The sequence below is a fragment of the Paralichthys olivaceus genome, chromosome 3, assembly GCF_024713975.1.
Source record: "Paralichthys olivaceus isolate ysfri-2021 chromosome 3, ASM2471397v2, whole genome shotgun sequence".
NCBI lineage: Eukaryota > Metazoa > Chordata > Actinopteri > Pleuronectiformes > Paralichthyidae > Paralichthys > Paralichthys olivaceus.
In genome coordinates, this window is record NC_091095.1 from 21,441,301 (window position 1) to 21,464,496 (window position 23,196).

Here is a 23,196-nt window from a genome sequence, read left to right on the forward strand (position 1 = left end):
CACACTGTTCCTTCTGACGTGTGCTGACACTTGTGGTCTAATCCAAAAATAGTAACTCAGTGTGGGTGGTTGGTTAAGCGGACCCCAAACTGGGATTTTAAATCAGTTCTGAGACCAGCACAATCAAAAAGCTTGCTCTGATTTCCCTCAAGGATCACTTATGAGGCTAATGTACGCCACAGCTACGTGTGCAGGGTGCAGCCAATCACGGTGCTGACAAAGGAAGTTGTGTCTGAAAATGCAATCAGACATGACTGGAATAGAGAAGCTTCTGTTGCCAGGCACCCAGAATAGGATCTCCTAGCAACAGCACCAGCTGCTTTTGGGAGCTGCGTTGAGTGTGTGCCCCTCCTCTGCAGGTTGCTGCCTGGGGAGGGCACAGAGGACTCAGGGGTGGTTTCTTGCCTAAAACACATGCAGCCGAGCTGTGACTGAACCATTGCTCAAATAAGGCTGGTACACCTGGTCCAAACTGAAAGTCACGATTACACAACAGCAGCCCCCAGAATGAATGGAAAATGTAGACAGTGGGTGTCCTGCCTGACGAGTACACAGGCCACTTGTTTTCACGATGTCTGGCTGAGATTATCAGACTAGTGCCCACTTTCAATTAGACTGTGTGTGTGTGTGTGGGTGTGTGTGTTTGAGTGTGAGTGTGAGTGTGAGTGAGTGTGAGTGTGTGAGTGTCTGCGTCTGCGTGGGTGTCTGCGTGTCTGAGGCAGTCTGACCTTCACTGTCACTGCTGCACCTTTGTCCCTGCTGCTCCACCAATTGTACATTAATGCATGGCCACAGTAACAAGAGATAAAACTCTCTATCTGTAATGTGTTGACTGACTGGACAGAAATAATGTCTCCTCTAATAGACGGGTCATCTGAAAGACAATCTCACTGTTTTTCCAAAGGAGACACTGATCTGATGTCATTGCACATATGATAATACTGATGTCTGAACAGGGGCATTATAATCACCTCTTAAGCAGCACATTTGATTATTAAATAAGAACAATGTTTGATAGTGCAATGAGAACTGTGTCTGCTGCTGCACAGATTTGTTTTAAATCACAATGAAGTGTTTATTGCAGCACTAAACAAGTTATTTGTCAGTTTATGTGTGTAAACTTGGAGTAAAAGCTCATAAAAGCTCACAGACATCAACAGTTCTGACGTGTTCACAGGTTTGACGGGGGGGATCCTAAACTCCATATCTGCGGCTGGATTTGAAATCTCAGCTCTTCAGATGGTAAGAGTTTAAAAAATAGTATTTCATGTCTTTGAGCTTTGGTCTGCCATACATAATTTAATTCTGTTCATGTAAATCTGCTCTGAAGTTAATTAGTTTGCTCATACGCCCTTATGTATCTCAGCTATACTCATGTAACCTCTTTGTGTCCTGTATTGATTTACTCTGATCCAGCCTGACCTCCTAATTGAAGTCAGCGTCACTGCTGCTCACGGTGACCTCTCACAGTCCATTCGTTTTTGCCACATCAGATGTGATGCACATTCTGGTCGGAAGCACAAAAATAAATCAATCCCTGTAGCACATACTGAGAATGTTAATGGGAAATCAAATTAGTGCTTTCATTGATGAAACACTTTTGTTCTAAGGATGATGGTCTCATATCCTTGATGTTCTTAATGCATTAGTTAGAATTTTCTTTATGGAAGTTAGTTTATGATAATTGGGCTGTTGTTACAATTCAAAACACATACACCAAGTATTCTTGCTTGAATAAGAAAAGTTAATCGCCTCCTCTACTCTTTTTATATCCTGACAGTTCAATGTGGACCGAGCCAATGCAGAAGAATTCTATGAAGTTTACAAAGGTGTTGTGACTGAGTATCCTGTGAGTATAAACACTACGTTGTTGTATGCATCATAAACCTGAAAATTGCTTCTTCTGATAGTAATGCAAATACAAAAATCTCATCTCAGCTCATCTTTTGTCAGGATCTAGAACAGTCACTAGAAGTAGCCACATGAAGCTTATCATCATCATCATCAAGTATTATTTTGCATTTTAAATCAAAAGACTCATCATCACAGTATTGGCTGTATTCCCACCTCCACCTGCAGAGTATGGTGACCCAGTTATGTTCCGGACCCTGCATGGTCCTGGAGATCCACGGCGTTGACGTGCCACAGACATTCAGGGAGTTCTGTGGACCTGCTGATCCAGTGAGTCAAAACATATTTAAAATGGTCTCTTATTTCCTCACTCTATTCTAAACTAGATGCTTCTCTAATAAGTGAAATGTTGAGTTAAATGTGGTTAAAATCAATACATCACCTTGAAAGGATAATCGATTCATCATCCTTTTTCAAATGTCCTTGCTGTCAAAAACACTCTCACCATAAATTCAATGCAATGTAATTTTTATACAGTCAAATTCGAGCTTAACTCAATATTTGATTTCAAACTCATTAATTTTGAAAGTGGTCACATGAAAATTTAATGTGTGAGGAGCTGGAAGTTTTTGTTAGCCCTTGTGCGGTGTACGCTGTAAACATTTTGTGGCTTATGCGATTAGATAAGAGTTGGCTGGAGAAATACACTGTGTGTGTGTTGGTGCCAGTGTGTGTCTGTGTGCGTGAAAACACACATTCATGCATGTTCCTGGGTGCTGTGGAACCAGTGCTGCAGGGCTGTGCCGGTGCGTGATGTGAAATCTAATGATAAGAGGCTTTGCCTTTAATTATTGTGTGCTTACAATAAAAATAAAGGACTGCACCTGCACAAGTCCCCTACATGTTCATTGTTTGTCCGTGACTCCGCTTTTCCTTCTGTTTGTATTATTTTTGTATTTACTCACGTTGTAAAGATTCTGTGCTTAACCATCAGCCGTGCGGGCCACAGCCAAAATGTGACTGATAGAAGCAGCAGAGCAGGAAGGGGCTTTGTTAATTAGCTAATGATTTCTAGGTCACATGACTCTACACCTCATTGACACCAAAATAATAAAGCCTTTGCTACTGCCCTGTGTTTAGTAGTTACCTTCATCAGACCTGGCCCTGGTTTGCACTGTAAATCCCTGTGTGTAGAGTTTGATATACACATTGCATCTTTTAAATTTAGGTTAAGGTTGTTTCTGAAACACTTTTTTATCTTTTTTGTCTAAATCCTCTTCACGTGCCAATAGCCATCAATAAAGTCATTTATTTATTTATAAACACAATAATTGCCCTTCAGCCGTGGTGACATACACCACTGAGGCAGAGACAATAGCAAGACATTGGCTAACGAGTCACGTTAAAATCGGCTTCTGACAGTTGTTAGACAGTTAGCATTCATATGGGTGTAGCTTTTCCAGGATCACCAACCCTGGGTTTAAAATCACAGCGCAATTTATTGTTGCTAGAAAAAAAGTTATAATCACAAATTATATTAAAACCCAGTGAGGCTGCTGTTTTTATTAAGACCAATTATTGAAAATATATAAGTATAAACTGACCTGCTTCAGCTGCTCCCGTTTGTTTTCAGCCCTCTCTCTCGCCGTCCTCTGTAACCTATCTGATTGCTTCAGACCTCGAGCAGTTTCATCACACCATGACCTCAGACTGACCTCAGTATTATCTGACAAATAACCTAAACATTCACTCTCCTACTCTTCAGCGGAGCTCAGTCATTTGATCCACGAGATAAGTGGAAAGTCACAGCAGCCCTGAGAACTCAAAATAAAAGAAGTCACAAACTAGATCAGTGAGTGAGGGGCGAACTGATGAGGTCACCAACAGGACACATCTGTGACGCCATGTAACATTGTTCTGTCAAAATACCAAAGTACAGTACGTTTTCTTTTTAAACTCAGCGTGCGTGCAGACACTCCAGATGTCATTATCATGTGGACAGACTGGACTGCACAATCAGTGTTACCTCAGACTCTATGAAGAGGCCAGAATGTCTGTCTACTTTGCTGTTTGTGATGAGAACAGGATATTGATCTATTCCAGTTGACTAACAACTAATCCATAAATAGCACAGGTCGTGTGTGAAGAAACATATGACTCTACAGCTGGGCGTTTGGATGAAGTGACCTCAAACACTTCGTCATGTTAAGAGTTGAGGGTAGATCATTTAAAATAGCTGTGTTTATTTTACAGGAGCAAACAGATACAATCAACATTTATGACATAAGGAGTATTTAGCTCAGGGTCCACACATCTTTCAATACAGGATCCTGGTGTATTCACAACTCCACACCCTCAGCCCACTTTTTCTCACACTCACTCAGGCATGAGCTTGTGCTCTGTCTTGTGATGTGTCCTGATATCAGAATGGACGGACACAGAAGTCCTCTGTTAGACAGTCCTGGCCCAGCCTCTTCCATTAGGTTTTATTTTTCTACACAAACTGTTAATGGGCGCCTTAATAATTAAAAAATAAACGGCTCTGTTAGCAGTGCTCACAACATGTTGTGTTGCGTCACTGTCTCACAGTATGATAGATGATCAAGTGGGTCCTAAATGTCCTGTTACATGCTCATTGATTTTTGATCCATCTGCGTAACGCTTTTGTGGAAAAAGATATCTGCTGTCCTCGGTGGCTCCTGTGCTAAATTTAGTGCTCTGGTCTCAAAAATACATCTGAGTAGAAATGTAGACTTCTTCTGATTCTGATTAAACCAACAATGTGATGCAGATTAAGAGAAACTATAACTACTTTTAAGCAAGTATAAATTGTTTCCACTGTGATTATATCTGCTTCATTGGGAGGCTTTTGTATTCACATCATGTTGTATACATAAAACAACAGTGCGGTTCTTTATTCAGTTAGAGGAATACACATTTGTGGAGGAAGCAGTGTGCTAGCAGTTGTAGTAGTGGTAGTAATAAATGAATAAAAATAGTATGGTGGTCATAAAAGCACAAGGGAAACATGCAGACAGAGTAACAGGATGTTAAGAGTTGCCAGTTATAATCCTCTATGAAGCATTTGTACAACATTCTTATTAATTTTATGTGTATGTAAGAAATGTGTCGATGAGATGTCAGTGATAGTTTTATTCTGCTGTTGCCTTGGTATTTCTTCTGTGAAGAATAGAGGGGAAACCCTTTGTTTGGTTACATTAAGGAGCAAATGAAAAGCCTTTTAAATGTCTCCAGCAGCTGTTCACTTTTACTAGTATGTGTGTGCGTGTGTGTGTGGGATTGGACATGAGACTTGTTAATGGACAGTTGTATAACCACCAAGTCACTGCCCCAGACATCACTGTCCACAAAAGCCAGCAGTATGTTACATGGACATCAGTGTAACAACCTATGGGACTCATTAAAATCAAATTAAACTCTGACAGCGGGTCACTCATGGGAAACTGATTCAATTACAGAGAATGCTGCTTCGAAAAGAGTTCTTTTATCTCTAGGTAGCTCTCCCCCTAATGTCCCCCTACTGTCTTTGGCCTCAGTCTCACGTGGCAGGGGACATGTGAAGGACATGCTGCTGTCTGGAAACATTTTGCAGATATTCCTGCACAGGATGTTGTGTTTAGCTTTGTCAGTCACAAACTGAGTCTGAACAGACTCATATCCTGAGAATGTGTATTCTGAGAACTGATTTCATGTTCAGATTTTGTAATGCTCACATTCAAAACCCTTGCACTCACCTTGTTTCTTTCTCCTTTATTTTATGGCCACCAACAGCGAAAGTAGCCACAACCAGAGCGGGGCAATTTTATTCGTCATCTCTTCATCTGGAATTTTGACAGACTTGTTTTACAAAAGAAGTAGTCTGAGGGCAGACTTTTCACATGCACAGAAGGAACATGAGGAGAAGAGCTGGAGTGCAGGAAATCCAAGCACAAGCCGGTATATTGGAGTGTGAGTGCAGGGTTTTGAGTGAGAACATTCAAAATCTGAATGTAAAATCACTAAGTCCTGGTCTCAGCAAGAAGGTTTCAATACTGGTCCAGCCGGGGTCTGAGGATTGGCATGCTCGTGTGGGTGGGGGTTTTCTCAGGGTACTCCAGCTTCCTCCCACATCCTCCCATGTGGAGGGCCCTGTAATAAACCACGACCTGTACCCTACCGCTCACCCATGTCATATGGGATTGGCTCCAGCCATCCACCCTGCGACTCTTGCAGGATAAGCGATGGATGGATAGATGAAAATAATATTTTTTCCACCCAATTGATCCATAGTTTCCCAGTGATCCACAGTTCACATGATCCTTCCTCAGTTCCCATGTTCCTTTGTTTCGTAATCAGTTCCGTGTTGTGTGGTACAGTTATTTAAACCAGGAGCCTTTTTTTCTACAAGGGTTTTTGTTTTAAAAGACAATGAAAGGCTTTTAGAAGAAGTCTCAGTTGATTTATGACCTTGAACCTTATTTCTGTCTTTTGTGCGCGCTCTCATAAACCACCAGAGAATAAAGAGCTTGTCATAGGGAATGTTCCGCTGCCACAAGCCCCGCCTGATTGTTTTCACTACAAAACTGAGACAAAAACAAATCATTGCTGTTTCACAACTGTATTTCTATCTAGACTTTAGCCATTCAAAGTGGTTAGTATTCATCGGTTTTCAGTGTATTTTATTTGCCAGCCTCTTAACCTGCGTGTGAAATATATGTTCAGCTTTCCCCAATGTATTAAGCATTACACATAAGCACTATGTTACATAACGTCAACATTCCTTTGGAGTTAATAGCCGTCTCTGTGAATTAATTATTCACATATAGTCCCTCCCCTGATGGTGGACCCTGTGGGAGGGTTGCATTTCCTGGAGGCACCAAGTAGCAAAGGGCAACAGAGCCCAGCTTTGACCTTGGGAGTGTCTCATGTAGAAAGGAAACAGGCTGCTGCCGTGAGAAGAAGTGCTCAACGTTTAACAGTAATAGAAAGCAGAACTTCAGAGTTTGTGCTTAGCTGTGAAATAAACATGTCTCCAGTTTTATTTTTAGCCTGTAGTGTTGAGAACCTCTTAAACAGAGAAGGTGGTGGCACATTTACATTTTAAGCTGCAACTCCATTAGATGTTATTCTATATATTAATAAACTGATATGGAATATGTAATTAATCATATAGTAATCTTACTAGTACTAAAGGACATTTATCAATACCTGTTGCAGTATTATAGGATAGCTTGTCTTCCATTATGAAACGTTAGGATGTCATGTTAATCTAACTTCCTACTTTAAGTGTAAAATATTTGCTGAGTGTCAGTGTTTTGTCTTTTTCTCTTCATATCACATGTTCAGCTGCTGACTAATCACTCTGTGAGGAACATACAACAGTACAGGATGTTCCATTTCAAAACACTTTGTGAGCCTGATATTTGGAATGAGTGTGTTGTCATTGTCCCTTAGTTGAATCTTAATACAGATGATTTTGTCAGTTTCATCAGTGTTTAATTTCAGATGTTTTCATTCAACAGGAAATTGCGAGGCACCTTCGTCCAGCCACATTGCGTGCTCTCTATGGCAAAGACAAAGTGAAGAACGCTGTCCACTGCACAGACCTCCCCGAGGACGGTGTTCTAGAGGTGGGTGGCATTTCACTGACACATACACACTGTACGACAGAGTACAGCCACTGTGTTGTGGCCCTGCACATAGGTTTCCCTATTGTCGTTCAGTCCATGCATAAGTAACCACCTTACGTTCGGCCAAGGGCGAAACCCCCTCAGCTCTGCGAAGCCGAGTCTCATGACTCCGCTCTGTGGGCTGGGGCAACCTTAGATCACATTGGTTTTGAGGAGAACAAGAATGGAATTTGAAACAAAACCATTGTTTAACGGAGAGTGGGTCTGACCCATCGAGCGTCATTGTTCAGGAGAACTCCTGATCTGTCGCCTGGACAAATGCCCCCTTGTTAAACATTAGCCACACTGAGCTGCCGTTTTCCCCAAGACTTAGACATAGTGGCCAAGAAAGGGGCTTGAGTACAGAGGAGAAATGATGCTGTGAAACTTCGCAGCTCTCATTTCGACACGATGGAGGACTAACGGATACTTTGAGGTTAGGATTTGATTCAGTGGCGGCTGTTAAATGAACTGTTATTTCTTTTTCTAGGTGCAGTATTTCTTCAAGATTTTGGACGGATGAGCAGAAGAGAAAACACACTCATTTCAAACTCAAAGACTTGACAGTTGTCTCATTTTTCTGTTTATTGTTTCAGCCTTATGCAGATTAAATAGTGACAAGAGCAGACTCCTGTGTTTTGATCTTCAACACTGAATTAAGTATTTTCACACCAACTACACATCTTATTACACGGGATACTGCATTGCCTCTGATATTCTCTAACCTTTTGACCAGCGACTTTGGTATTGGATTCATACATTACACTTTGAAAAAAAAATGTACAACTGCATAAATATAAAATTCTTCCACCATGAAAATGGCTAAAACATTCAATAGTAAGTTGCATCACGTAACGTGATGTTGCCAGCAAGACAGATTTCAAAGCACTGAGTTGCCACAGTTTCCATGGAGGTGACAGTCTTCTAGGCTGGACCCACAAAGCTCTACACTAAGAATTAAGAATGAACAGATGCAAGAGTATCAAACAGAAATGTCATCAAACCAAATCCTACAGCTAAAGTGAACGGCAAAGAAAAGGTGTACACGTGAATCCTTACACTGTCAACATGAACAAGTTGGATAAAGAAACACAAACACAAACCAATAACAACAAAAAGATTCCATGGAGCGCAGCCATTTACTCATACATGGGCCTTAAAGGTTCAGAGTACCATGCTAGTATTTCAGTTAACAGAGCACATTAACACTTACTCCACCCGCTCACATATACTAACACCTGCACACAGACACGAGCGCGCACACGCACACACCTTGGACCACTAAAGCTGACATAAGACAAAAGAGATTACAGGACAAGACTACAGCACTGGACACTTCAAAAATATATAGAAACCACATCAGGATGAAATACTCTGGGGACAGAAACACAGCTCGCTACACGTCAGTAGTGGAATTGCGGTTTTACAGTAATAGATGAACACATCCCATGGCTCAAGGAATATTTTCATTTACAGTAGAATAAATATTTGCTATTGCTACTTTTTGTATTTTACATTCTAACCCTCGACAAACACACAGAAAAGCTAGTGTAAAGCACACAGATTAAGTGTAGGTCCTGTATATTATGAATGTTCAAAGACTAGTGGTGTATATCTGAACTCTTTAATTCTCTCTACATTTTATTTTTGTTTTTTAAAATGAGAGTGCTCGTCGCGGCTGAGGTCACGAGCTGATTGTGATCTTAACATCGAAACGTCCTTGGTAGCGGTCTTTCTCGCTGTAGTCAATGTTTGCTCCATATACTTTGCACTCGATGCGGAGCTCCTGGGCACGAGAGATGTTGGCAAACTGGATGGCCACCAGAGGCTGCAGGTACTGAGGCTGCAGCAGTTTGCCGTAGTACGGGTAGTACTGGAGAGGAAAGCCTTCACCTAAGCCAAAGTAATTGATCGGTCCAATCTTGTCTGCATCCTCTTCTCTCTACAAATGCGATAGTTTGATTTGAAGTCAAACCTTTTCAGTGTTTTACCAGTATGGGTGCACTAATAAAACATGGCTAGATGTTGTCGCATCGAACTTACCTTATTCTTGCAGTGAATCGGGATCAGGTTGGTCATTAATTTGCCCTGCAGAGCCTCTGGGAGTGACTGATTGTTAGAGGGAACCTAAAAGAGACAGAGTAGTTGAGCAATATCCTGAGTAGCTGGTTAAGTTAGCGAAACATGGCTGCTGGGGTTTTAAATCTTACAACTTGCATGCAACGTATACCTCTTTTACACCAATTGTTTTACACCCTATAAAAAGACTATTAAGTCCTTTGTTATGGATTTTGCACCGACAACTGAGGTGCTCTCTCTCATCTCGCTGTCGCGCTAAATTAGCGTGTTCACCATCACAGACGCATTTCAGTCAAAATAAACTAATAAAATATAAAATAAACTGTCTACTGCAGAGTCATTTGACCAGGGAGTGAATGCCGATTGTATCCAGTCCCATTGCAGAAAAGTCTGATGAGGTTTTATGACCAGTGGAAAAGGAAGAACAATGAAGTATGTTGCCACCTTGAATGCAACACAGTTACAACACAGCTTCAATGGATCATACTAATTCATTATTAAGAAAATTAAAAAATTTGAGGCAATAGTGGTTGCTAATCCCAAGTGTTGTCCACTATTTTAGCACTGTGCCTCTGTAACAGTGTCAGACTTTTACCAAGTGGGGGATATTGTTGGTTGCATCTCCAGCTTAAGTGACCGTCATTATGCTAGTAGCGGCTAATGTAGCCTCATGCTACTAACCTTACACAGAAGCTGCTTTCAGAAATGCACTGAACTCTGCAGTTCCTCTGTATTTTCTCTGGAGGTGCATGTGTCAACGCAAATGTCCGAGTGAGAGGCTCTGCAGTTTCTGCAGACTTTATCTGCACTTACTTACATGCAACATATGCAAAAATTAAACTAACAAAAAGATAACAAATATGTCCCGGTGAAAATAAGAGGCATCATACACATGGAAGTCACCAGCAAAGATGTCAAGAGAGATTGTGATGATAAGAGTTGACGCCGGTGTCAGTGTGTTGTCAAGAAAATAACATGATCGCCACAGTGGAGTCAAAACATCACTTGATTCAGAGGATTTGTTGCTGTTGTGAACACATCTGTGCAGAGAACCTCCTGCTGTGTTGTGCATGTGTGAAAGGTAAACTGTCTGAATACAGCAATGAGAGACGAGCTACAGGTGTATGGTGAGCTCATTCCTTTCTTAATTCATTTTGTTTTTATTTTCAAAATTGTAGTCTTAAGAACCAACCAACTCTGACTCTAATGACAGCACTTGAGGTAATTCATGAGACAGCTTCCTTTGGAGAAACAAAATGTAAATCTGGAAACAATGCCTGATTTACTGCCACTGAATTAATACGCCCACTAATTGAAGTTTTTATGTTTAATCACACAAATTCAGTTAATAATGTAGCTATCAGAAGTGGCTTCTTTTGTATATCCCAACAGATGTGTCATCAGGTTTGTGAGTGGTTTTAGACTATGTTTAAAGAATGTCTGTCAGGCCCACAGAGCTCTCTTGTGGGAAGTGTATACCTACCCTTGGTCTGAAGTTGACAATCCTGTTGAGCTTGACGATAAGGCAGGGCTTTCCATCGCTGAAGCCGTAAGAGGGATCACTTTCTCCTGAGCAGCTGTTGAGCCACCTCTTGTGGAAGCGACAGGCTTTCCTCTGTCCGGCATCATTCTCCAAACTTCCACGGTCCGTGTACGTTTGAGGAGAATCTGCAGATGTAAACATATTAGATCTTTTTGAAAAACCTACTTGTATTTAGATAAAATTAGGACATATTTAGAAATATCACTGTCTCTTATGAGAACATATTACCTCCACCAAGGTTTTGTTTTCATCTGTCAGTAGCATATGCAAAAACTACTTGACCAATTTCCATGAAATTTTATGGAGTTGTGGGACATGACCCAAAACCAATTTTCGAATCTGGATCAGGTGACAGATCCAGGATTTCTTTTGTTTCTTTAAAACTGTGTGATAGAGTTCTTCAACGTGTTTGTTGATTTCTTAGAGAATAATTCATGGATCCTGATGAAAAAAATCATATTTAGGTAACTAATATTGATGAGTGTGTTCAATTTGGTGCAGATCCAAATAAAATTCTGGTTCTTGTGAATTGAAAGGTGGTTTCATATGGGTGGGCCTTGGCGGAGGTATGCACTCTAAAGGGTTAATGGATCTCAATGCATATAAGTGAGAAATCTTGATTTGACGATTGTTACATACCCATCAGGGATCAGCCAGAGAGTATGACAATCCCTGAATGATGATTGGCTTATACTTGCCTCCACAGTCTTCAAATTTCATCTGATTGGTCTGTTTATCCTCCTCGTACTGTGCAAGGAAATCCTTCACGCTGTTGATGTACTTCTGATATGAGGTCTTATCAGACACATTGAAAGCGATTTCAAATTTCTCTGAGCGTGGGGTGTGTGACAGACCTGAAAAACAGAAATTATTTATTTTGATAAAATACTACAAAATAAAGGGGTATGATTCAAAGATAAATTAATGCAACACTTTGAGAAATTATATATTAGGCAGTGGATATACGGAGGGATATTCCTGACAGGAGCTCCACTGTTATATCATGCAAGCTGTTCTTTGTCAGACCCAGAGATATTGTCCCTGCTCTATTACAATGCAACACAATGTAGGGTCTTGGGATTTCCTCAGATGGTCTGTCCAGCTCTATGTAGCAGTAATTTTCCACATACAGGCCTTGTGCAAAAGGCCTCAGTGAGGCGTGGCATGAAGAAAATGAGATGGGTGAGAGGCGTGAAAGGAAATTAGGAATTAGTGAAACTTTTCCAGCTGTACTATTGGGTCTGTTTTTGTTGCTGTAGGTATGAGCAAGATTGGTGTTAAAAGTGCACCAGAGAGAGAGAGAACTAACATCTAGGCATAAGAATTTCTCTTACAGCCTTGTGAAAGTTCACCAATACCCTGCCCCCACCCCGCTACACTCACGTGTGTCTCTCTCACAATGGAAACTTTTAGCCCCAGAGTGAGAGGCAGGCTTGAGCTCTGAAAAAAATGACTCTGCTTCCTTTATCATGCCACTGCTGGAAACTCACTTCAGCTCAAAGCGCTCCACACTTACTTTGTTGCTTTGCCAGGCTGCTCTTTGATTGTTAACAGTCGTGGACGGCTGACAAACAAAACGCCAGGCAAAGTAACTCGTGTGCATGCAGCCACTCATTTACAATGGCTGCTAAAAATACTACTGAGGCTACAGCATGTGCTGTGCAAACAAGACAAGGCTGGGCACTTTTCTACACCACCTCCAAGCTTGCGGGAAATTTTGAAACTCTCGTACTGTGATTGTAACCGTGTTTAATGGTGTTCTCATAAGATTACAGGTTGGAATTTTCCTCCAGCTAAACAAGCTTAGTGGTCTCTAAGCTGAAACAAAACTAAACCTTTTTTTCTTTACAAACTCCGGCTGCCATGGATGAATATGTAAATATGTAAACATGCAGGCTGTGACGCATAATCGGAGCACACGTGAGCCATTTCAGACACAGTGGGTGTAAGCTTCAACGGTTCCCCTGTTGCCTGAGGGGGGAAACATTGACTGGCAGAGAGGAGTGAAGGACAAAATGGCTGAACCTATCTAAGGTCAGACAGACTTGTGATAGAGTAACTGCTTAAAGGCACACCCCAACAGTCATTTTTAACAACATGAGCCACAGACACAAATATTAGGTCAGTACACAATCCTGCATCTGTCTGCTTTAATTTTGAAGCTGATGAAACATCCAGCACATCACTTGAAAAGGCAAAGGTAGAGGAATAAATAAAGTTAACATTATATTTACCTGGGGGAGCAACTCTGTCCTGATAGGTGGGTTTGTAGTCACTTAATGTGAGCAGCAAAGCCTGAATGGTCCCGATGAAAATCCCAGCCAAGCATCCGTAGAATATCACGTAGAACAAGAAGATTTTTACTGTAGAGGAGAAAATAAATGTCTTTAAAATCCATGTACAATGATTAGGGCTCAACAAAAAGGTAGATTAGCTGATCTATCAGCAACTACATTGATTATTGATTCATTACTTCAGGAATTTAAGAAGCTAGAATTACTGCCTTGTGGTTGTATGCCCCTCTCCAGACTCATGTAATATATGTAGGAAAGTAATTAAATACAAAAGGTATTTTGTCATAATCAGTGGATACATTCTTGAGTTGTGGCCAAAAATGATTTGTTATGTCAGTGAAATTGATCTTTGATCAAGTTCATCCTTGACTCCAAACAACGCTTGTGCCAAACTTGAAAAGATTCCCTCAAGGCGTGCCGGGGATACCGTGTTCATGGAAAGGACAGATGGATGAACAAGCCAAAACAATAAGTCATCCAGCCACGGCTTTATCCAGTGAAGAGGCATACAACAACATTTTCTGATTTTAGCTTTTCAAAAGTTTGCTGCTTTTTCAAGGTTTTACCATTGTAGTAAACTGTAAGTCGTTGCAGTCTTTGGGCAGTTGGGACCAAAGTGAAGCATTTTAATGTCAGCTTTTTAAACCTTTTTTTATGACAATGAAACATCAAATTAATGAATTAATAAAAGCAATTAACTTTTTAACTATTACAACAGAGAAACTAGTTTTCATTCAATGACCAATAAACACCAGAGAACAAAAAGTAAATTTGTGGATCTTTAAATTAAACATTTAGAATAAGATCAGCTCCTGTCTTGAAATGAAAAGAATATGCCAGATGTGAGGTAAATTATCCTTTCATTATCCCAGAAAGACTCTACACTTTTCCCAAATCTTAAAAAAATTAAGAACCATGAGAATGGCATTAATTAGGTCCTCCACAAACAGCCTCCACACATTGTCCTTTTTTTCCTCAAAGCCTTATGAGAACAATGCAAAGTTTTTTCACCCAATTTAAATTTGACCCTAATTATGCAACAGCCGGCGTGCCGCAGTTTCTGGCTAAACTGGATGAGTCAGTAGTCATTCCCGTCACAGCAGACCCTTCCCCCATTTTGTCACCTCTTACAACAGGTAAGGTATAACAACACTGTGCTCACATAGATGAACCAAGCAGCCATGTTTTTTCTGTCCCTGGCTTTATTCAAGTCAGCGAAGCAGGGAGAAACTTGAAATTAGCATTTCTTGTTTGCCTACTCTCAGTCAAGATCAGTGGACGAAAAATACACTGTGATGTGGGATCTCAGTGGGTTGTGTTTTATAGGTTATATGTCATTAATAAAACTTTCATCACCAGAGCCACAGTGAAACCAGTTTGACGGGTTGATCACAGGTTCAGCTCCAGGGCCTTACTTCCTGCCACAGAATGTTAACTGTGGAGAGGAAATTCAGTTCAGACTCACTCAGGCCTACCCTGTCCATGCCCCTCTGAAACTGCCAGTGTTTGCACTTAGAGCACGTGAGCAGTGTTTCCTGCACATAAAATGGAGAACAACATCCTTATGTTTAATGCTCAGGTGCTGAACACGAGGCAGTTTTACTCATATCATAACATGATTGAAATATAAGAATACATTTTAAAAAGACACGTGATTTTTTTTTTTTTCAACATGGCAGCACAGTTTGCCCCAAAACCAGCTTTTAATTCAAATAGCCTTTAATGCATAGAGTGAGCTTGGCCTCCAAGATTTTTCAAATGCTGTTTTTTTAAAAGATTAATTGCTTTTACTTTTTACATGAACTGACAACCTAATGTGCCAACTGCTGCTCAGAAACATAATGGCATGTTCAAGATTGGAGTTAATAGCTCGTGAGTGATTCAGTCTTTCCTCATGAATATTGTAAATATTGTTATTTTAATTGATGTGCTCTGTTATGCGCGAAATCTATTGCACTTCTGTCTGGGGTAGGGATCCATCACCTGCGGCTCTCTCTGAGGTTTCTGCGTTATTTTCCCCTGTTTGGTAGTTTTTCCTCACTCCTGTTGATGGTTAAGGGCAGAGGATGTTGCAAGCATCGTCTTAAGCCCTATGAAGCACATTGTGAGTATGGGCTATGCAGATACTTGATTGATTCATTGAACGATTGAGTCTGGCATGTTCATCATACAGTCTACATGTATGACATGGTTTCTGTGTGATGCATGTTCAGTTCAACTTTGGAATGACTTGTGCTAAAGAGTTGTGCAGATTTATATGTGATGCGATAAGAGGAGGAAAAATCAGTTGCTATCACACCAGGTTAAAGTATTTGCAAAAGAAATTGAATTTGTAAATGGAATTGAAAATCAGGAGTGTGTCAGTCTCTTGGAAGGTTCCATATTTTCTGCCCAACAACTGCTCATTTTAGTGCCTCTAAAGGCACAATTACATTTATAGCCAATTATTTTGAGATTTAACAGGACAAGGGATCGATGCTGTGTCGGTACCCGTGTGGGGGAAGGTGTGGGTGCTACACCATTAAGTAGTCAGAGAGGCCATACATCAACACTGCTGCCCACACATGTAAATAGCGCAGGATCTTGCCCACTAGTGGTGAGAGGCAGAGTTTGAATGGGGAGCACCTCCCCCACCAGACTACTGCAGCGTCTCGTGAACAGACCATCACCACGTCCACGCCACACTCATGTCTCCAGACTTTTACTGACGTCTTTTCCTGGAGGCCACTCAACGTTTCGACAGCTCTGCGGTGTTTTCCTCTCACAACAGACTCTGCTTCGTATGATCGTCGACATGAGCACACATGAGTGAAGAAATGAGCGCAGCTGACATTTCCAACCAATTCCCCGCATCGAAAACAGCTGAAATACTAATACCTGACTCCAAACTGATGAATGCACATTGGATTTTTCCAATGGGCTGCATCGATCAGCCGCCATGGCTCCGGCAACTCAAGGGCACAGACGTGCGTACCTGTTGCTTTTTAGAGCAACATGGCTCACTTTAAGATAGTGCGACACGACTCTCCCTGTGTAACACAGGCGGACTGACAGTGTAACTACACATCTGTAGAATCACTACAATGAAAAAAAACACCACATTTAACTTGCTCAAAGTTCGTTATTGACGAGCACAGAGCAGATCCGAGGGCTGCAAGTACAGCGGAATCAGAATCAGGTTTTATTGCAAGCAGGTTTACACTTACAAGAAATCATTATACTGTGTTTTCCTCTTAAACTGTTAATTTTTAGCTTTCACTAAGATATCCAGGCATGAAAGCTGGAGAAAACGTGCCGATCGACGCCTCCCTTCTCTTCACAGAAAAAATATATTAATAATAGCAGGGAGATGGAGGGGCGGCCCTTGAGACATGTGAGTCGTGATCTGTTCACAGCACCATGTTACCAAGCGAAGTCTGGACGAACCCGGCTGTCTTTTACACAGGGAGAAAGAGGAACAGCTATTCATAATTGGTAAACCGGTTTAAAGAGATTACAGGGCACGATATAACAGTATTAGCTATCCTATCAATTCAACTATCTCCGCAAGCTCGTCTTAAAAGTATTAGAAACCGTCTGTAAAACGATTAGAGCCGGATCCATTAATCTGGGCTTTGAGTGAAAGGTTGGTGGAAGACTAACAGGGCCCCTGTTGTACAGGAGCCACAGATTAGCTGTTGAGTTGATTAACACGGAGGAATAAAATGTCCCCTTGTTTCTCCCCTGCTATTTTAAATAGAGGTGGTCCAGTGAGCTCACACAGCAGCCAACTTTCACCAGAGGGCTGATCAGAAAAGTCCTGGCCCAGCACACACACTGTCCTTCAGGGTGACCTTTTCAGAAAGGACGTTTATTAACGAACGGCTCCGTATTTCTGGGAAACGTCTCCAGCTATCACATATCAAACATTCTGAATGTCGCACAACACACAGCGGCCGATTCATATCATTAACTGGGTATACTCTAAGTGTGGAATAGTGTTGTAATTCCACCTGTGGCATGTGTGTGAGAGAAGACGGGTTCGTGTTTCACGGTGGAGTTGGTGATTTAACAGACCAACTTCTCCCCAACGCCTCCATTGAAAGGCGAAGTCACGACGCAGCATGTCGGAGCCGTTGAGCTCAAACAGGTGCTGAGAGTCATGAGACGCCGACATGTTCCCTCCCTGTCACACACCAGCCACAGCACCGTTCATTCCACAGTTAACAGTCCAACGAGTACTTACACCAACTGGAGCCCGTTCGTCCCAGGAACTCCTTCTTCTCTGAATTCCACACAAAACTCCTCCAGCCGCCGTCGCTGTCTTTATTTCCCGACATGTTAGCTCCTCGGTAGTGTCCCCCACCTGCTTAACTCGAGGGAGATTTCGCGGCTGTGGCTCCGGCACTTCTAGCTCAGAACGCTGTCGACTGTCCCCCACAGGAAACGCGAAAGGACCGTTTGGTAGTCGTCTCCGTCACTTGTACCACACACAATTTATCTCTGTGGGAAAGCGGCTCCGCCCGCCGGCTCCAGCAATAAGTTACCCGCCGAAAGGGAGGGGGGGCTCCGGCAAATCACAACCCTCCGCTGCTCGCTGCGTAAGAGACGAAGGGAGGAGGAGGAGGAGAGAGAAAGAGAGGAGGTGTTGTAGACGAGAACACTACTGAGTGTGCAGGGTCCTCACAAAATGTCCAACTGTCGTCTTTACACCATGTCATAGCAACCAGTGTCCTCCACACCGCATCCAGCCTCTAAACTCCACTGTGGTGGCAAAGCAAGGCCTCGAACCACAGACTGTGTGTAAAGAGCCCAAAAACTAAAGAGACAGGGCTACTGGTTTAAAATCTAAAGAAAGACAGTGCTACTGGTTTAAAATCTAAACAGAAACAGTGCTACTGGTTTAAAATCTAAACAGAAACAGTGCTGCTGGTTTAAAATCTAAAGAAAGACAGTGCTGCTGGTTTAAAATCTAAACAGAAACAGTGCTACTGGTTTAAAATCTAAACAAAGACAGTGCTGCTGGTTTAAAATCTAAAGAAAGACAGTGCTACTGGTTTAAAATCTAAACAGAAACAGTGCTACTGGTTTAAAATCTAAACAGAAACAGTGCTGCTGGTTTAAAATCTAAAGAAAGACAGTGCTGCTGGTTTAAAATCTAAACAGAAACAGGGCTACTGGTTTAAAATCTAAAGAAAGACAGTGCTACTGGTTTAAAATCTAAACAGAAACAGTGCTACTGGTTTAAAATCTAAACAGAAACAGTGCTACTGGTTTAAAATCTAAACAGAAACAGGGCTACTGGTTTAAAATCTAAACAGAAACAGTGCTACTGGTTTAAAATCTAAACAGAAACAGGGCTACTGGTTTAAAATCTAAACAGAAACAGGGCTACTGGTTTAAAATCTAAACAACGACAGTGCTACTGGTTTAAAATCTAAACAGAAACAGTGCTACTGGTTTAAAATCTAAGCAGAAACACTGCTACTCGTTTAAAATCTAAGCAGAAACACTGCTACTGGTTTAAATGCTGCTGCTACCAAGTGTTCATGTTGATAGGTTGAATGATAGTGAGCATGTAATCAGAGCTTACTTTTAAAGACAGAAAAGACCCTTTTCATGGCAGCCAAATTCCAAGATCCAAGGCGTAATGGAACGCTGAATTAGTAGCACCAGTGTTTATGTTTGTAGGTTCCAACTGGCCGCTGCAGAGCTCAACAGCATGGTTCCAGAGGTAAAAAAATCAAATTCAGAGTATAGATTTTGATTATCAGCCATAATATTGTAAACATCCAAGGTAGACTCACCACAAGCTGCAAGATTGAGAAACAATGTTCTGAACTCCTGTAGAGGCCACAAGTCCATAGAATATCAACTGATTCACTGTTACACTCTTTTGTTAAAAAGAAGCCAGATTATAGCCGAGGAAGAACTGACATTGTGTTCAATATTTAGTAATATGGGTAACAGTGGAATAGGATGGTAGCACAACTAACACAAACAAACTGTAGCTTACAGTAAGAGAAGCAGCAGTCACTAGACTGAAAACCAGTAAACAGGGATTCAAAAGAAGCTTCTGTTCTGCAGCCTCAGCAAGAAAATATATTTCAACCTGGCCTATGTTTCTAAATAGCTTAACCACGATATTCAGGTTTTCTGCTCATACTGTAACACATAGTAGAAACATGTTATTTTTAACACAAGATTTATTTTGCTAGCATTAACCATAACGTTTTTATAGTGCATCAGTAACTAACGTGAGCCCTGACTGCTAAAATGTTTGACATAAGAGTAAGTTTATCTGGGATAAAATTAGGACGTGGTAAAGTGATACAGTCCAGTAGATTCCTCAAAGAAGAATTTAAATCAGGGGAAGAGAGGCTCAACAGAAAGGTAGGAGGTAAAAAAAAAGTCTATTCAGTGTAGTAGTACACAACTTCTTAACCTGTAGCTAGGTTATCTCTGGTTCTGAGAAAATTTGGGAAAATATTTAACTAATTATTAGTACTAGCTCAGATTTGGCTGAATCCAACAATTGATCATTTGAAGTCCACTGGATTCCACTCAGTGCCACTTGGTCATGAGTCACAAAATGATGACTGTGAGGGTCATTGCTTTATTGTTATATTCTTACCACTGCACACTGTGTTAGATTTACATTTGGCAGCCTTCTGTTCTAACACTAAAGCTCCAGTACAGTTGGAGACCTTGATGTACCAAGTGCTGTTATATAAGACAAAGTACAAGATATCTGGTAAAGAAGGGATCAAACATGTACAGTAAACACCAGTTAGGCATGTTAGTGTGTTAGATGTGTTAGGAGAGGAGGTGCTCTCAGAGAAGATAAGTCCTCAAGAGTCTCTTGAAGATAGAGAGGGACACCCCTTCCCTGATAGCATTTGGTGGCTCATTCCATCATCAGGGAACCACAAATGAGTACATTATGGACTGTGACTGCCTTGTGTGCAGGGATGACAGTGCCAGACGACGTACCTAGGAGGGATGCAGGCGCCAAGGAGAAGAAAAGACCCTTTGAAATTGAGTTCAAGTCAATGGGTACAGAGCCAGAAGTTGTTCTGTAAACAATATGTGGTTTGACTTTAGGTTTGGCGGCCATGGGCATATAGTGGAGGCCAATGACGAGCAGAGTAACATGTAACCTTGTAGGCTGATTGAAGAATTCTGGGAATGTCGGAGAGACAAGCCGAGATCCTTGCCGAGTCTAGTATGATTGTGCTTGCCATGACACAAGAGGCCCATATTTGAGAGTACAGTTAGGATGATGCTTTGGCTCACTGTATCAACAGCTGCTGATCGGTCCAGCAAGATAAGTACAGAGGAGGGAGCTGCAGTCTAGCTGCTATTAAGGTTTCTGTCACAGATAACAGTGGGGAGACAGGGGGGTAGGGGGCTGCTCCAAAAGGAGGGCGTGCCATTAGAGAATTTCAAAGACCTAGAAGACCCCCTTCTTGAGGACCTTAGATAAGAATGAAGGCACAAGACCAATAGTTCTCAATAGTTTTTGTTTATTTGTTAATGATGAAAATAGATAGTAAACAATAAGTCTATCCTACAACTTTACATATGCAAAAATTAGAGGTGTTCTTTTGGAGAGTGGCTTCAAATGCAGTGTAGGCCAAGAGTTAAATATGCTGCTATGCACTGTGTTAATGCACAGAAAGTTAGTAACTAGTAGCCTACTTTGTCCACTCACAGTAAATTATGAAGTTGAAAAACACACTTCTGGACATAATTATACCTATACACAGATTATATTTTGCATACTCACTCTGTATCTCTAGCTGAGCCCGCTGACTTTCCTCCCTGCAAGTGAAGTCAAGCTGATAAACAATGGCAAAATTACACAATAATAGAAACACACCCACCCTATTAGGCGGTCTATTTAAGCTGAGAACATTTCCCATCACTCCCTTTGCTTGCCCCTGATGCTGCGTCAGTATTGCTGCCAGTTGCTTCAGCCCCTCCACCACCCCAGCATCCACCTGTAGGCTCAGACAGGGGGGTTATAAATATTTGCCCATCACTCCCATTATATTTATGTAATCATGTCTGAGGGAGTGATTAAGTTCAAGCTTAGACACCAAACACTAACATGTTCTATTGTTGCAATAAACATTTGAACATGAGTTGTCTGACTCAAATCTATTTGTTATACCCTAGTGCCAGTTGTTAAAACACACCACAGCTTTTTTGTCTGCTACTGCTCTCTGTTCTCTGCTGCACATTATAGATAACTATATATGGCTCACAGGAAGTGTTGTAAGTAACTGTGTGCTCCATGAATTATATCAACTGTGGTTTTGTAGTAGTTTCCTAAAGTATATCAAAGTATCAGCTTTCAGAATAACAACACTTCAGGAAACGAGGAGAAAGACATTAACTTCAAGTTAAAATAAACTGTCATAAACCAGATTCCCCTCTATCATGTGAAATGAATTCCTCCAAATTCCTCTTTTATTCTCAAATTCGGATGCAAGTCAAAATGATGTAAACTATAATTCATTTCCTTCGTTTGGGTAACTGTTAGAATGAGAAAAACAGCCAGTACTGGTCTGTTTTCACACCATTAAAAGTAAACAGTGTAATACACTCCTTTGTGAGACTATTGATTCTGCAGCGATAACATAGCAGCCCAATGTTTACATAGATCAAGGGTTTGCCAAGATTGTCAGGAGGTGCAGCATTCTGAGATAGGTTGTGGATGAAATCTGGTATGCAGCGTGTGAGCTGGGCCTGAGCTCATCAATAACAGCATGTCTATGAGGTGAGAAGGTCTGACATGGCCTCTTGTACTGGCTGCATGAAAGTGCAGTGGATACATACCAACACAGAGCCAAACAACATAGATCAAAACAGTCATCTAAGAAAAGGGGGATGAATGGACTTAAAATGCTCAACTCTTCTCATTCGGGTAATAAGTAATTTAGATGAATGTGTTACTGTAAAAAACTTGCACTAGTATAGTATTAGCTACTGTTTGCAGAAAAAAAACACAGCAGACCAGATCAGGTTAAAAGTCAGTCCTCTACCCCTAACTGCTAAATGTATACAGCACTAAAAGACATTTCTGCTTCTATTAGACAGTAGCAAGTGACAGGAAACATGGACGTGGAATGTGATAGTCTCATGGGATCTGGGATGGGGGTGTATGATGCTTGGAGAGACTCATCACAATAAATCCAGGGTTGAACTGGACATTAGGAATACATGGAGTTTTTACCAGTTCAGTGTTACTCTTTAGCAGCACTGGATCGTAGTGTGTCTGTCATTCAAGGCAACGCAAGGCAATTTTATTTACAGTGAGAGATTCAAGGTGCTTTCCAGGGACATTAAAAACAACACAGTGACTAAATTTATATTAAAGAGGTAAAAGAGAGAATAAATCCATCTGAAAATAAGAAATTGTAAGAATAACAAAAAAATAAGATGAAATAATACAAAAATGTATAACCTGCGTTAAATAATAAAATTGAAATAAAATGCTGTTTTGTGACTGAAAGTTGTCTCTCCATGTTTAGATTTTACCAAGAGTATTCACAAATACTGGGTTTCAGTTTGAAAAAGTTGTCATGGTAGCAAGTAATTTTAGTAATTTTAATGCAATTTAAATAAAAAGATTATCATATACACATGGTGATTTAATGTGACCTTCATTTATATTGAAGGTAGAGTAATCTTTAAAAACATAATTCTAGTATACACTCACATATATAGTAAAATAGTCAGTTTACACCCCCCAATTTGGGTTGACCGTATCCTT

The 23,196-nt window shown here is 41.0% G+C and overlaps 3 protein-coding genes across 3 annotated transcripts in view; 1 reads left to right on the forward strand and 2 right to left on the reverse strand.

Annotated features, from left to right (window-relative positions):
- LOC109625597 (homocysteine S-methyltransferase YbgG) overlaps window positions 1–3,560 on the reverse strand; it is a 14,630-nt gene extending 11,070 nt beyond the window's left edge. Inside the window, exon 1 of the mRNA XM_069522488.1 lies at window positions 3,456–3,560. The gene's annotated coding sequence lies outside the window, so the exon portion shown is untranslated. The remainder of the gene's footprint in view (window positions 1–3,455) is intronic.
- Window positions 1–8,146, forward strand: part of nme7 (NME/NM23 family member 7) — a 13,957-nt gene extending 5,811 nt beyond the window's left edge. Inside the window, exons 8-12 of the mRNA XM_020080873.2 lie at window positions 1,178–1,242; window positions 1,781–1,849; window positions 2,080–2,181; window positions 7,374–7,481; window positions 8,011–8,146. Coding sequence (XP_019936432.1) covers window positions 1,178–1,242; window positions 1,781–1,849; window positions 2,080–2,181; window positions 7,374–7,481; window positions 8,011–8,043 — 377 coding nt within the window. The 3' untranslated portion in view covers window positions 8,044–8,146. The remainder of the gene's footprint in view (window positions 1–1,177; window positions 1,243–1,780; window positions 1,850–2,079; window positions 2,182–7,373; window positions 7,482–8,010) is intronic.
- On the reverse strand, window positions 8,081–18,033 carry atp1b1a (ATPase Na+/K+ transporting subunit beta 1a). Its single transcript, XM_020080878.2, has 6 exons — window positions 17,662–18,033; window positions 13,377–13,505; window positions 11,841–11,996; window positions 11,083–11,267; window positions 9,564–9,647; window positions 8,081–9,462 (listed from the first exon to the last, which is right to left on the reverse strand). Exons 1-6 carry the CDS (start codon window positions 17,753–17,755, stop codon window positions 9,205–9,207), a joined length of 906 nt encoding a protein of 301 aa, XP_019936437.2. The 5' UTR covers window positions 17,756–18,033; the 3' UTR covers window positions 8,081–9,204.
- Between the last annotated feature and the right edge of the window lie 5,163 nt (window positions 18,034–23,196).